Genomic DNA, 16,510 nt, shown 5'->3' on the forward strand with positions numbered 1-16,510 from the left:
TGTCAGTTATTCAAAGCCTCGCGAGCGCCCTGCAGAACACAGCGCAGGCCCCCATGGAGACTGTGCAACCATGTGTCAAGGTATGCATACCTACCTACCCTGGTTACCACGACTGCAAGAGCGCCAACGAGTATCTCGACCAGTTGTTCCATTATCAGCAAGCGACGGGGCTTTCTGACGCAAAGCTTCTCGTGCGCATGGTCCCGGTGTCGCTTACGGAGCAAGCGGCTCGGTGGACTAATCAGATATCGCGCCCGTACAGTAGAAGAGTTCTGCGACAGCTTCCGCGGCGAATTCGTACCGGCTAATCCTGAGTGGCATTTGCGGAGAAAATTGGAGCTATGCACCAAGCATCCAGACGAATCCTTGCTGGAATATGTAGGGGGCAATGGACGAACTGTATCGTCTCGCTAACCCTCACGCCACCAACACGGAAAAAGTCGAGCGCGTTACGCGTCGAGCGCGTTACGCGTCAAGCGCACCCGCTTTTTACAGCGCACTTCAGGGGATGTAAGTTTGCAGACCTAAAAGAGCTCGCCACCAAGGTGAAGCGCATACAAGGGGACATCCTCGCTGTGCATGGAATGGCGGCGCGGTAGTTTCAGAAGCGTTCAGGGGTAATGCGTCAGCATCGTTCGCTGATGAGCAGGTACCACGCGATTGGGAGCTGTCCGACCGCGCTTTGCACCCCTACGCTTATGCGCTGCGTAGGGCCCACGCCACTCCCGCGCGTGACATTCCAAGGCAGGAGCACGCAGTCGGCGCGAGGCTTAACGAGCGGCGCAACCTGGAGCGAGGACCACCTGATCAAGCAACTTGCGGTTGGGCCGACGTGGTGTCCGTGGTCCTTTCTATCGGTGCGGCGCGCCTGGGCACATCGCCCGCGAATGCAATCACACACCGAGTCAGGAGGAAACGCGCGGTTTGGGAAACAAACGGCGCCACCGGCGATCCACATCGGACCCCGCAAGCCGATGAGTAATTCCACTGATGCGTTCGGATCACTTGCACCGTCAGTCTGTCGCACAAGTGAAGCCGTAGACTCGCCGTAGACCACTAATCGAGTTAACGATAGCTCGAAAGAAGTTCGTAGCACTTTTGAATACTGGGGCAAGCGCTTCTTTGTTCGGCAACGACGTGTTGCACCATCTTCGCGAGAACAATACCACCTTGAGACAAAACAACACCATTTTCCGCCTTGCTACCGGCACAGCACAATCGAGCGGCGCAGCTAGCCTAGTGATCCGCTAGGATAGACGCATGAGGCGACAGCGTTTTGTGCATCTTCCTGGGCTGTCAATGTCTTTAATCCTGGATCGAGACTTTCTCGCCAAGTCGGGTATTATAACTGAAATTGCAAACGGCGGTTACCACGAGCGCGACGGAGACCCGCTAAAGCTTTTCTCGAAGGCCCCCACATTGACAAAGGCATGCTAATCGCAGGGAGAGGTGCAAGTACCCGAGGAGGGAAGCGCGCCGAGAAAGAGAGTGACCACCCCGCCGGAACAATGTGCTCCGCTGCAGGGAAGGGCAGTACACCCGCTTTTAGTAGAGGCACAGTGCCTACTAGAAGGGGAACGAGCGCAGCTGTCGTCGCTGTTGTACGAGTATTACGCAATGTTTACTGACCGTCCTGGCCGCACTACGCTGGTCAAGCATAGAATTGACACGGGTGATGCACGACCTTGGAAATGCAACCCTCGACCAATCAGTTTCGCTAAGCGGAAAGCACTTGACGCTGCCTTGGATGGACTTCTCGACACAGGCGTAGTTGAGAGGTCAAACAGCCCATGGTGTTTTCCGGTAGTTCTAGTTCCAAAGAAAGATGATGCGTATCGCTTTTGTGTAGACTACTGCAGGCTGAATGAGGTTACGAAGAAGGATGCGTACCCTTTTCCCTCAATTTCATCGCTAGTATCCAACCTAGGCGGGGCGAAATACTTCACTACGCTCGATGCTAGCCGTGGATATTTTCAGGTTGAGGTGGACGAGCGGGATAAAGGAAAGTCAGCTTTCACGTGCCACAGGGAACTTTTCCAATTCAAGAGAATGTCTTTCGCCTTGGTGGGCGCTCCCGCTACGTATCAGAGGCTAATGGACAGTGTTTTGGGAGATGCAAAGTGGCAGCACGCACTTGCATATCTACACGACATAGCGGTTTACTCGAAAACATTCGATGAGCACTTGCGCCACTTTAGAGACGTTCTAGAAAGGCTGAGGTCTGCGGGCATCCCTCTGAACCCAAACAAAGCTCAGATAGCGGCGACCCGAATAACATTATTGGAATTTACGCTTGACGAGGGTCGCATTTTGCCGGATAAAGGTAAGCTTGAAGCAATAGTCAGCTATCCATCGCCAAATAATATCGGTGAGCTGAGGCACTTTCTGGGGATCGTGAATTTTTATAGCCAATTCATTCCAGACTGCGCGGCAGTGCAAGGGCCATTGACGAACTCTTGAGGAAAGGCAAGCGTTGGGTTTGGAGCCATGAGCAGGAGGCCGCATTGCATCGCCTCACGAAGTTGCTGGCCAACACGGATCAGCCGCAACTACCCGATTTGAATAGAGAGTTTATGATTCACACAGACGCAAGCAACCTGGGCTTAGGAGCGATTCTGCCTCAAGAACATGGAGGTTCCCTCTGACCGATTGCGTTCGCTAGCCATACGTTGACGCCGGCGGAAAGGAACTACTCGGTAACAGAGAAAGAGTGTCTGGCGATAGTTTTTGCTCTCCGTAAGTTTCACTTTTACATAGACGAAGTTGTGTTTGTGATTGAGAATGACCACATGGCCCTCACGTGGTTGAGGTGCTTGAACGAGCCATGTGGCTCGCCTGGTGCGTTAGGCATTGCTGCTGCAGCGTTATGACTTTACTGCTCGCTACCGCAAGGGTGAGAGCAATGCCACGGCCGACACACTATTGCGTGCTCCAGTCTGACACGAAGCAAGTCACGTGACTAACTCTGAACGAACTGAGAGCGAGACACTCGCGCTAATGCAAACAGCGGAGCAAACGTTAGTTCGAAGTAAAAGCGTCAACCACGTAGAGGCTGTCGTTAGCGCAGGGATTGTTTTCAGCAGAAGAAAACTGTTAGAAACTGAGCAGAAAGATCCATTTTGTCGAAATGTGTTCGACGGGCTCCGGGAGCCAAGTGGTAGTGAGGCCACCACGGACAAGGGGGCAGCTGGTATTACTCTCGGTGCGGAGCGCTCGGCAACAGCTGGTAGTGCTGTGAGCGCGCTGGATTCATATCTGCTTTATTTTGACAGCATCCTGCTGGAGTACATCCCATCCTACGATGACACAAGTGAGTCATTTAAAGTCGTAATACCGCGCACGTTGAGGGGAGCACTTCTTCGCTACTTTCATGACTCGTGCCTTGCTGGACATGCGAGCGGCCCCAAGACTTACGCTAAATTGCCTCGCCTCGCTACCTGGCCAGGTATAAAGCGGAATGTGATTCGCTACACCCGTTCATGTCGTGTGGGCCAAAGCGTCAAGCCACGAGGCGGACGTCCGCCTGGCCTCATGCAACCGATTAACAGTGAGACTCCCTGATAAATCGCGGCATGTGACGTAATGGGCCCGTACCCCACAACTCCTAGCAGAAACAAGTTCTTGCTCGTGATCTTGAATCACTTCACTAAATGGGTGGAACTTTTTCCTCTTAGCAAGTTGACGGCTCAAGTGATCTTACAGAAGTTGATAGAGGTTTTTACTAGGTTCGGGTTTCCTGAGCAGTTGATTACAGACGTGTCTTATTTCACTGCGAAGGTGTTTGTTGACACGTGCGCTGCAGTGGGCATTAAGCACAAGAAAACAACCACCTACCATGCTCAGTCGAGCCCCACGGAGCGTGTCAACCGCAACATCAAGCACATGCTCGTTGCGTGCTCTGAGAGGCATAAGGACTGGGATACCTACCTTCCAGAGATCGGTTTTGCATTGCGATCGACTGTGAACCGATCGACTGGGTACGCGCCTTCTTCTCTGAACCTGGGAAGAGAACTGCCGAATCCGATGGAGATGGTACTTGCAGATCACAGTGGAGTGCCAATGGCAACATCAGCACACGCTAAATACGCAACACAGATTCGCGAGAAGCTAGCGGAAGTTTTACATAAAGCTCGGTGTAATCTCAGCACAGCTAGGGCACAGCAGAAGGCGCAGTACGACCGCATGCATCGAAATGTACACTACGAAGTGGGCGATCTGGTGCTGCAGCGCCATGATGTTCTCAGCGATCCTAGTAAACAGTTTGCTGCCTCGCTGGCATCGAAATGGTCCAGGCCGTACCGAGTGCGAGAGAAAGTTTCCTCGCTTGTTTATCGGCTCGCGAACATGAAAGGTTAACTGAGCGGCGAACCGGTGCACGTATGTGACTTGAAATGCTACGTGGCACGGGAGGAGCATGAGGACTACAACCAGTGCCCCTCCAAGCCGGGCGCGGCGGATGATATCGCTGGACACCCGAGTGAGGAGCCCAGAACCGCCTTACTTCCTACGTAACAGACGGAGACAGCTATGCACGGTAGGCCGCGTTTGATAAGTTCGACGCGGGGTGAAAGGGTTTGCGCGCAATATATCGGCGACTGTTAACCTGTTCTTTTTAATTTGTGTCGACTTTCACCGAGCAGATGAAGAGCTGAAAGGAAAAGAGGTGCCGCTTTAACAGCTCGGAGAGGAAACCGCTCCTTTCGCCGGATCATCCCCAACATCATCCATGTCGTCATCGCGGACCCACCCAACTAAGCAACGCCACTTCCAACCTACCCCATTGCCCTCATCATTGGGCCTTTACGAAAAAGGCGCCAGGGTGACCAGCCGCCAGCCCAGCCAAGAGAGCCAGCCGCCTCGAAGCCGCTATTACAAACCTACCTAGCTGACCCTTGGTTCTTCGGGCACCCCTTGATCTCTGCTACCTCAAGGCCATGGCGTGGCACGCCGAAGTTGAGACTCCCGAGCCTGCCAGACCGGCGGAGCTGTGACCCAATGCAGCAGCCCAGACCATGCTGGAGAGGGCGGCCTGAGCCAGTGCTGAACGGGATTGTCACCAATTGCCAACTCTCGGTTGCCACCAGCACCGAATGGCGGGGGGGACAACGGGGCGTGGTCCGGACCAGAGTGATACCGGCACCAGATCCAGGGCGGCAGTAACGGCGGCGAAGGCGACAGCAGAGGCAGTAGCGGCGAAGGAGGTGACAGTGGTGGTGATGCGGGCCATGATGCAAGTCGGCACGGCAACAGTGGTGGTGGCTACTTTGGATGCAGCGGCGACAAGTGGGAACACCGGTGACACCCACGGCAGAGGGCCAGCCGCAGGAGGGCACAGATTTGGGACCCACCGTTCTAGCCTTCCTCGATGATGAATAACAAAATATTCTCATGTTGCAGTCTCTGTCGTTCGGTGGCCTTCTTAAGGGGGAAGGATGTGGGGGAGCATGCGCCCCCAGCCTCCCTTTCCCTTTTTACGGCAGCGCGAAAGCCTAATTGCGGGAATACCCCCACAGCCAGTGCTCGCAATTCCCCCTTTCCCGCACGGGCTCGCAAAACGGGTTTCCCCTCCCTCAGCGAGAAAAAGTATTGAGTTATAAAATTGAGTTATGCAGGAAAGCCCTTATCTAAAACCATGCTGTCTTGGGTCAAGAAGATTTTAATAGGTTATGTGTGTCATTATGTTGCTGCAAAGTCATGCAACTCACAAGTTTTGTTCTCGACTGATGCCTAGTAATATGTAATTTTAAAGGCTATACTTGTCAGGCATATCGGTATGTAGTTGACCAGTTCACAAGGACTTCATTTATACACAGGCACATCGCACGCCACCTTCCAGTTGTGTGGCAGGCTTGCCGTTCTCATTGACTTTAAGTATAGAACGTTAAGGAAGTGCGTGATGAACGGGTGACACATTTTGAGAAAATCGCCTCCTAATCCATTTGGTTCTCCAGCTTTGCTAGGGTCTAAGTATTCGAAAGACACTGAATGCCGTTTTTATCAACAGCTATGTCATCCATATCTGCCATACATCTATTAGTAGGCAAAAGCAAAGTGCTGTTTGATTAAGAGGACGAAAATACGGAGGCAAAATATGTGTTAAAACTGCTGGCCTTATCCAAGCAATTTCCTATTTTTTTACCATCATGTTGAAGCGAGGGAATACACACTCCATCTTTTTAATTACATTTGACAAGATTCCAAAACACCATTTTTGTTGTTTTGAATTGAGAAGGCAGTTTGTTGAAAAATCCTTTTTTCGCTAGACAGATTTTTGTTTGCAGAAGCTTTGTGATTTGTGATGGTTTCAAGTTGCTTACAAGCCTCGTAGGTGGGATTTTTCCTAAACTTTGTATATACCCTGTTCCATTCACTGTTAGGGCACCACAGCTCACCATTAAACCACGACGTGACGTCTGCACCCACGGAGGCACGTAGTTTTCTTGTAGGTCAAGCATTTTTGTTTCAAAAAGGAGCCACAACTCTTGAATGCTGCAAGCACCTGAAAGATGTTTGAACTTCGGAAAGAAAGCTTTCAATGCAAGACCTACCTGGTTTACGTTTCCCTGGCTGTAACTATATATCCTTTTTGATGCTGCTCTTTGAGTCTATTTATATGTTAGCTTCATTTCACATAAAACAGCTTCGTGGTCGCTAATGCCAGGTACCACCAAAACCGCTTTTATCCAGTTTGGCTAATTAGTTTGATATAAGTCTAAAGATATTATTTTGTCTCGTGCTTTGTTTCACCACCCGAGTTGAAGAAAAGCTGTAAAGCATGTCCAACCATTTCTCTTGCACTGGAAGACTGATCATTCTACGAAAGCTCTGGAATATTAAAGTGCCCACCTAAAACAAAATAGTATGAACGGTCTCTAGTGTCTTTGAAAAACCGGTCATGACAGTTGCAGAACTTGAAGGAGGCCTATAAAATGAGCACACTTCTAATGTTTTTTCATTTGGCAATCTGATCTTGCATCCCACATCCTCTCAAGTGCCACCACTGAGATCAAGTGCCAAACAAGAAAGCGAACTGTAAATAGGTAAACAGACTCCCTCACCATGATGATTTTTATCGTTTCTGAAGAACGCGTAACATCCTGGAAAAACCTCAGTGTCTCTTACGTTAGCATATAGCTAAGATTCGGTTCCAAGCACAATGCTTGGTTTTACTATGCATAACAGGTAATGGAAATCTTCCACTATGTTTTTTTATCCTACAGCAAATGACAACCAGAAAAGCTACATCTGACATAGAGCTGCGCATGCATCATGTATAGTTTGTAGCCTGGCTGCGACTTTCATCGTACACGTATATTTTCCCATATAAAAACAGTTCATCATTTTTCAGATTTACGCGAACACTGTGAGAAGCATTCCTTTTGAAGAACTTTCTTTTCCTGCGCACTGCCCCTAAGAAATATTCCGATATACTAATACTGGAGCCTTCTGGCTTCTCAGCGTTTGATAAGATTCTCTGTTTATCTTTGTATGTTGAAAACACTGCAACAAGCGGTCAAGGTTTGTTATTCTGGTACCGTCCAAGCCTGTGTGCCCGCTTAATCTTCACTGCCTATAGTGCTAAACCGGATACGATTTCTTGAGCTTTCTTTTTAAATGTAGTAGGAAGTTCACAACTTTCACTGTCAGCGACACTATAAATATCAAGTTACATCGCCTGCTGCGGTTTTTCAAGTCATCCAGTTTAGCAGATAAATCCTTTACGATACTAGGCATATCTTCAGTTTTCTTTCTGCCTTCTGTCACAGCTTCTTTTAGGTTTGCAAACAATGCTATTGTGCTTTCCATTGAATCTATTCGTGATTTCAGCTCTTGTATAGCAGTGTTACTTTGATTTTGCAACGTTTCAATAGCATGCAATTTGACCTTTGTGCCTTTCTGACCATAATTTGATTTAGTGAATCTGGCATAGACGGCCCATGGTTTAACTCCACGTCACTACAAAGAAACAAAAGCAAGAAATAAAACGCATATATTCGTAGTAAAACAAAGCGACGTCTAGTGTAAGAACACAAAACACGGCATTCTAAATCCGTGCTTAAACTACGGGGCGCAACCGGCACCATGAATACATAAAAGATGAAACACTAATTTGAACAACCAATGAACCACAAATTACAAAAAAACTAAAGATTGCGATTAAACTCAAAGTACGTTAAAATCACTTTTAGAGAGCACAAAGTGGCTACCAAAAACTAAAAAGAGCTCATCGTCTCGAGTCACATGAAAATTGTCATCTGGCTGCTTGCCATTGCATTTCACATGAGTTCACTGAAGCCACATGCTCAAAATAAACATGATTGCCAAGCTCTCATAATGAAAGAAATCATCTTACTAAACATATCTTCTCCGCATTGATGAGCTTTCACTTATACCTTTCATATACGTTTTTCTCAAGATTCATTTTTGGGCAACTCAATGAGTTTGGGCATCATGTTTTTGGTATATTTGATTGATAGTCTGATCGGGATGAAATTTAGCCCACATATTTCTTAAGATGTGAAGGATGCAAGTATCTCCTTTAAAACTTGATACCGCCTGTACAATTATTACAAACCTAAAGTGAACGATTAGGTGAGCTGAGGATTCTCAAAATTCTCACATTGAAATATTCATTGTCCAATAAAGTGAGCAATATGAGCCATTAATGGCCCAGAATGATAGTAGCACAAAAAGCTTGTGCATAGCGAACTATACTTTACACATTGCCCTGGCATAAAAGAAAAACTGCACAACTTACTATAAAACTAATATATATATATTTGAAATAAGCATAGAAGCCTATATGTAGGGCAAAAATTTAATTCCTCAAGGCTACATAATAATGCAACTTTTTTTCTAATCATAAGTTACAAAATGATGAATTGATTTGAGGGCAATATGTTAATTTAATTTAACCTATCTGATGTTCCATATGTTCATTTAACCCAATGCAGTGTAGACAGATAAACTAATGAACTTAGGTGCAGTTCGTGCAAGCTGTACTCAAGTGGGTGAAGCAAGGCGCAGGTATATATAATGGTAGCAAAATGACACAATTGGTGCAATTGGACCTCCACTGAAGTCTCTGTTGTCTTGCATATTCAAGTTACACAACATCGTTATTGTCAGTGCTGATCAACAGCAAAACAGAGTTTGAGGGACACCGATTTAAATTAATGGCTTACAATGAACATGCATACCACATTTCTTTTTTTAAAGTGAACAGTTAGAAGCGGGAACTGCATCGTGAAATGCAAGACATAATGAGAGTCATTCAACGTCTCAATATTTCTGGCAAACATGTTCTTAACCGCACCATCACATTCTGACTTGCAATGATCACTGTGAAGGGTGGCAGCTTACAAGATGTAGCTGTACACAACACAAAGGCTGGCAATCACGAGTACTCCAACAAAAGTTCTGACATGTAATGTTCACAACTATTACGCCTTTCAGAGAATCAGTCTTGGCTCTTAATTAGACCATTCCATTCTACGATTTCAACAGCAAAAGAAGGATGCCGAGTCGAGAACTGTGCTCCTGACATGTTTACTGGCAACATTGTTAAGCGTTGAAATAGTGGCCCAGCATGCGTCAGCAATAACTTTATTTCAGAAATGATCACACATATAGCATCACGCCAGGCCTCCTCCACTCCCACAGGAGCCTTTCTCTTCAAAACAGGAAGTCCAACACTACCCTCCCACAATGAACCAAGAATAAACTTGACCTGGGAAACATGATAATAATAGCAACAATGATGGCACCACCAACCAGGCTGCTTGGTCCCCACGTGTCGTCGCTTGGCCTCTGACAGCACGTCAATGAGCAAGGTGGCAAATTCCCGAGCCGTCAGCCGAGCCAGCTTCTGGCGAGCCTGTTGGGGTGACATCGCACCAGCGGTTACGCAAGCCTTCGGGGCAGCCTCCATCAGAGCACAGCATGCGGGGCCGTGGCCGCTGTCTTAGAATAACAGACAGCTGGGCAGCTAGTTGATTAAGTGTTTGTTTTAAGAGACAGGGCATGCAAACACGAACACAAGAAAGGAGTGATGTTCTTACTCCTTTCTTGCATCCGTGTTCGCATGCCCTGTATCTTTTAGAAGGAATAGCCGCTGTCAGTCATCTCATCAAAAAGACAGGTCACTTAACAACTCCCGTTTGAGAGTAGTGGTTTATACTTTTACACATTATGACACACTACCAGCATGGAATGTACAGTGCAGACCACTTATAATGTAGCCGCTTATAGTGCACAACCAATTACAATTCAGTCTTTTTCTACTGCCGCTTGCTCTCCCGCTGAATTCCATGTATACACATACCCCTTATTGTGCAGTCCCCTAAAATGAAGGACTCCTTATGTTGTGATTGCCGGAATATGTTTGCAGAGTTCGTACAGGTTTTCAAAGTGAAAATTCAAGGATATTCAAGGACTAAAAGCGGCATGCAATTCTGAAACTTTATTACTCTAAATTTTTAAAATCGACTCATTTTTATTGCACTTATATAGTACATGCACATTGCAATTATGACAAACATGTCACAATGAATATCACAATGACTAATCATTTTCAAGTTTAAAAGCTTTTTATCCCAGCTTACACGCTCCAAGTATAGTAAATTTTAAAATTCAACATGTTTTACAGGTAATCACTAGCATTCTATTGAAAGGTAAGTACTGTGACTATTTGAAGTTGCTTCCACTTTCTATGAACCAAAAATATTAACATTCGCACATGATTGTTTCAATATGAGAAAAAAAAAAAACATTCTGCAGGTTAGTTGAGTCATGACAAATAGGCTCATTTTTTATATAACATCTGTTATATGCTATTCGAAGTTGATTATAAACTTATCTATCTAAATCACTATTCGCACAAGCCTACGAAGAATGCATCAGTGTTGTTAAGGAGACGAATAACAAGACTATGCTACAAAATGTATGAACAATTAGAATTGATGCACTTCGTGCCAACAGGGAGCACACATGAAACATTAGCAGAAGGTGGACAGAGTAGGTGAGCTTGCAGTTCTTTTCATGTATCTTTACTGTGTGTTTCTGTAATGCCTTTTGAACATGTATTGCCTTCAGAATGCCTTCCCAGGGGCTTGACTGACCTGATTTCTCGTGGATGAAAGCTCTGGACTGACCGGCAGGAAAGGCACTGCTTGCCGGTCCAGGTTGGCTCCCAGCCACACAGCCTCGCACTCACGCCGGTCTACTTCGTCATAAAGGTCCCGAGCAAGCTCCACAAACAGCCGTTCGGGCAACTGCAACACGGTCACAAGGAAAGTTACAAACACAGGCCGGCAATAAATAGGCAGCTTCCTCAGGTTCACTCATGTAGTATATTTTAGGTTTAGGGCTCAGTCGGACTTGGTCACTGAACTTCTTCTCAATTGAACTCACTCGGGTTCATGCTCAGCCAGATATTTTTTTTCGACCGGATTCACTTGTCTTATGGTCACTGAAATTGTTTTCAATAATATGCACTCACGCTCAGGGATGTGTTTACTGTTGTAAAACATGTGCTTTTTTGTATTTCACTGTTCCTTTGTTTTTTTTTGTTTTTTTTTAAGGACGATAGTCTTTCTAGGGGACCTTCGACGCAAAAATCTTGGTCTGCCTGTCTGTCTGTACATTTGTCTGTTTGTCCCCTCTTAGTAGCACCGAGTACTTGAGACGGCCGACCCCGTTCGCAGCGCCCAACAATGTTGCTCAAGGTTTAGCGTTCACACTTGTGCAATTGTCAATTACTAAGCAATTATCACGCAAGTCTAGGACACCATAAAAACACATATATATTCTGCATGTGCATCTTCTACTAGAAAAGGCATACAAAAGTAAATTCAAGACCGTAGCGCTTATCACGCTGCGCTGATTATGCAATGCTTGCACAAAAAAGTGAGTGCTTCCAACGCTTTGCTAAGACACGATGGTGGTGGCACCTACCCGTCGCCTTGCGTTCTACACCTTATCACCTCTGAGACGGGCGCGTACACCCGTCTCACAGCCACGCGCTTCGTTTGCCAAAAACACTGCCAGGTGGCGCTCATGTCTCACGTGTGACGTGACTTGATGCACTCATTCGCCTCCGCTGCACGCTCGAGGCACTCTAACGCAGTGCCTCCAAAATACCATTCACCAATTTTCTTGCATAGAACATCAAATAAATTGTTCACTCTCTCCACACGCAAGACTGTCGTCTTTCGACGACATTTGCAGATTACATGCAGATACAGGGCCAATTTTTTCTCTTCTTTTCTTGGGTCATGCAAAATTACGCATGCAGCCCAGAAATAAACTGCTGTTAGCACACATTGCCATGCAAGTCTTTCCTGTGTTCACGTCGTCTAATTCCCGGCCGCATGAACGGGGGTATCCTTTGCCACTGAGGTAAAAAAGTGACAGCAGCTTGGGAATGCAAACAACTGGATGGCACATAATAAAGCCGATAGCACTGCGAGAGTCGCCATTCATGACTAGCAGCATTCGTTATCATGAAAGAAGGTCGCAAGAGATATTTCTTGGTATAAGTTTGTCCAAGCCACCACAGTGCAGTCACTGACCTGAAATCCAATGCAATAACGCTATCCATGGAAAAACCCCTGCCACTGCACATGATGCCAGAAAGCGTCACCCTAGATGTAGTCCAAGGTTACGTCACCATTTTACCTCGTTGAAGAGTCCCCATTTCTGAGGCCAATGAAAAATCCGCTAACACAGCAGGCGTAACAGAGGGCGACCAGCGCCCCTTACTCTACCGTGATTTGCATCGCCATAGGCTTGTATCTGAGCTGCATGGAGTGAGCGCGAAAGAAGCTGCCGCCCCTGACAGCCACAAATACAAGCAGATTAACAAAGGCCCACATGATATCCTAGACGAAAGAAATCGTGCAGGCCAGTGACACTTTTACCCTCATGGCCTTTACCAAATCTAACCAAACAATCAAAGTTCTCAAATTAGCCCTTGATGGCAACTCAAATCTTCCATCGCATAAGACCACAAGAGTCTGCTCCGACAGTACAAAGACTGCTTCTCACCCTCGTCAAGGAATCGCCAAATCCTTGTTGCTAAACACGGCGTTATAAGGAAATAATGTGCCCCCACTGCATTGTACGGGCCCATCACGAGTTTCCGCATATGAATTAAAGGATGGATGGACGGATGGTATGTTAGATAATGATTTAAGAAACTCTGATGGCGCCTCAGCAGGCGTGCTGTAGTTGGAAACAATACATCTGCCTGGGATTTGTTCGATAAGTAATTCTATGGAAACCTTGTGAATGTTCAGAAGAAGGTAGAAATAACCTACATGCTTAGGCATAAAGGAAAGACATAACAGGTGATAAATTCTTGAGTTCCAAAGGAGGCCAAATATTGAAAATGTTTGCCCAGAGGATTTTCTATCTCTTAGTTTCTGTCTTCCCTAACACTCCCATTAAGGCCCTTCTGTCAAGCAGCAACACTGTCTTCTTTTGCCTTCGGTCCTACAGCAGGTGCATGAATGCGTCTTCGACTTGATTAACACCATTTCCCCTTTTCTCTCTCTCTTAATGGGGAGAATTTGTTAGCACACCAAAGTTACTTCAACTACTCACTTTTTATTTGATGTTACTGACATAATAGTTCGCTTATTGGGTTTATTGACTCAAGAGTGACTCAGGCTGAGCTGCGCTAAACACAAGGCACCTAGTGATAACCAGTATATATATTTCCCACTTTTTTTTAGGAAATTGATAACATTAGACAGTGGAACAAGTGAATCATATCCTAAAATTTGATTCAGGTGCATCAGTGTGTGGTGTTTGTATAATGGTGTGAAAAATTTTCGTCTTTCTGTTTCAATGTATGGACAAGTGATTAAAATATGGCTTAATGGCTGTTTACAATTTTTATATTCTTCATTTCATTTTCATTTTATTGAGGTTGTTATGACTACATTTCAAGAAATTCACAACACTGATTACACCCATAGCCATAGGCTAGTAGGGGGTCTAACAGGAGAAAGTATACAAGCAGAATACAATTTGTATATAAAAAAATCAGGACATCAAAAAACGTTGATTTTTCAAAAAACGAACAAAAATACAAGAAGATATCATTGCGATTTAAGGTGAAGTAAATGCTCAAAAATGTATATAGAACACATTGTTGCACTTTGTTCATAAATAATGAAATAATCAAGAACAGACAAAACATCAAACTATGTGTAAGGCTTAGTACATGGTCATTACTATTGATCTACATGTAGCAAATATTTTTTAAGTGCGCTCGAGAAAGCCTTAGAATCTTTAATCTGAAGTGGTATGTTATTCCACAATTTAGCTCCTACGAACTGTAGTAAGCGAGGGCAAGTCTTCTCTTCTAGATAAAAAGTTGTGGGTGGGGCGAGTGTGCCCAATGCGGAATCGGCATAGGGCAACGTCAATGAACTGTTCATGGTGAGCACATGACTTCCATTGGCATTGGCACTTGGGGACGAGTGAGCTGGGCGCGAGTGAGCTAGTGCAGTGCGAAGAATGCAAGCTCTGGTGCTACTTGGACGAGACAGCATTCACGAGTTTGGCAAACGCACAGAAGGTGAGCTTCGTGTGCAGGCTGTGCGAGGCACTGAAGGCGGCGGAAGCACAGGATAGAACTCTAAAAACAGCTCGGAGCGTCGCGTGAGTGGCAGGAGGCTACCACCAGCCTAATAGAGCAAATAAAGGGCGACCTTCGAAAAGAACAGGAAGGACAAAGAGAGCTTGAGTAGCGGGTAAAGGAGCTACTGGCGCTTTACCCTGGCCCCGAGCAGTGTGACACGGAAGGCATGGGTAGAGGAGAAGGCGACAGGCAGGAAGGAACAGGCGAGAAGGGAGGTCAGGGGGCCGCAGTGTCTGGCCACAGCACAGAGACTCCGAGAACATACAGCTCGGTGGCGCAGCAGTCTTCGAGCAGGGCAGAAACACAGGACAGACGGCAGAGAGAGAAACAGGTGAAGCAAACAGGGGCGCCATCACAAACAGGAAGCCAACGATTGGAGCGTAGAAGGGTCCTGGTGGTGAGGGACTCTAACGTAGCCAGAGTTAGGGATTGCGTCTTCAAGACAGTGAAGGAAAATGGGATAGTCAGGGTGGAGGTCCAGTCAGGGAAGAGCATGGTGGATGCATTGGCCAAAGCTCAGGAGGTAATGGAGGACAGCATGGAGGGCGAAAATCTCGTCATTATTCATGCTGGTCTCAATGATGTGTTGAAGGGCAAGGATCAGAACCTTCAGAGACATAGGATGGCATGAGTAAGCTCCAAGACGCCTCTGGGAGTGATTGATAGATTGATATGTGGGGTTTAACGTCCCAAAACCACCATTTGATTATGAGAGACGCCGTAGTGGAGGACTCCGGAAATTTTGACCACCTGGGGTTCTTTAACGTGCACCCAAATCTGAGTACACGGGCCTACAACATTTCCGCCTCCATCGGAAATGCAGCCGCCGCAGCCGGGAATCGAACCCGCGACCTGCGGGTCAGCAGCCGAGTACCTTAGCCACTAGACCACCGCGGCGGGGCTTCTGGGAGTGTGCATGTAACCATATGCACAGTCCCAGAGGTCTGGGGGCAGTCTCGTGGGATTTAAAGGAGGGTAGTGGAGGCCAACTGTGTGACCAAGGGTATGAGCAGGCAAGTCGGATACAGCGTAATGGAGGTGAACCAAGACGTGTACGAGCCCGGCGCTCGACTCTTCGTACAGGATGGCATTCATTACAGATGTGCGATTGGCAGGAGGGTTGGTAATAAGATGGGTCATCAAGCCACAGCTTTTTTAGGAGGACCCAGAGCCCTGAGGCCAACAGTGTAGCCAAAGACAGCTCTAAAGGGGCACCAATATTCAAGCCACACGGGGCTCGTGGGAGAGGAAGTCGACTTAAGCACAAGAGCCGAGCTAAGCCAGACATAGGCTATAATAACATGCAGGGTGGCAGGAATAGATTAAAGTGGGAAGAGATAGAAGAGCAGTTGAGACAGGAGGAGCTGATTGTATATGCGGTTGTGGAGACTGTGGGAATTGAGGCTGGCCCGCTGCCTTTGCGCGGGCTTTCCCGCCTTTTCTGCCATTCTCATGTCCCGACATGTCTGCCCTCCTTTGCCGTCAGCCGCGCTGGGAAGAGCGGAGTTACGTTTAACTCCCTCACCCGGTAGCGGATGTTGACTGTGGCGCCGCGTGCGGGGACCCCCGAGAGGTTTTCGCGCGCGGCATCGGGAGCGGGGAGTACAGTCCGGGACTTCAAACGGTGAGACACGCATTCTTTTCCGTCCGTCGAGTCCCGTCGCTCGGGGCTCGTCGGACTTCGCTGACGGCGCCTGGCGCCCGATGCGAACGCTCACCTTTTGTTGCCCCGCTGCGTACTCACGGCCAAAGGGCAGTACGGTCTCCTAGTGCGTAACCTAGCTACGCCGACCCGTCTCCCTTCGAAGCCAACGCGAGCGCCTTTGCCCTCGCTCGAGCAACCGGGCCCCTTTGTCCCGG

At 47.2% G+C, this 16,510-nt stretch overlaps 1 protein-coding gene across 6 annotated transcripts in view; it reads right to left on the reverse strand.

The window, feature by feature from the left end:
• Positions 1-16,510, reverse strand: part of Git (ARF GTPase-activating protein GIT1) — a 293,327-nt gene that overhangs the window by 136,146 nt on the left and 140,671 nt on the right. For all 6 annotated transcript variants that reach the window (XR_012894547.1, XM_037419552.2, XM_037419545.2 and 3 more), the window contains 2 exons: positions 11,121-11,273; positions 9,775-9,877 (listed from right to left, as the gene is read on the reverse strand). Coding sequence is in view for 5 of the 6 variants with exons in the window: in XM_037419552.2 (XP_037275449.2) it covers positions 9,775-9,877; positions 11,121-11,273 (256 nt within the window). In the remaining variant the exon portion in view is untranslated. The remainder of the gene's footprint in view (positions 1-9,774; positions 9,878-11,120; positions 11,274-16,510) is intronic.

This window comes from Rhipicephalus microplus, chromosome 3, assembly GCF_043290135.1.
Source record: "Rhipicephalus microplus isolate Deutch F79 chromosome 3, USDA_Rmic, whole genome shotgun sequence".
NCBI lineage: Eukaryota > Metazoa > Arthropoda > Arachnida > Ixodida > Ixodidae > Rhipicephalus > Rhipicephalus microplus.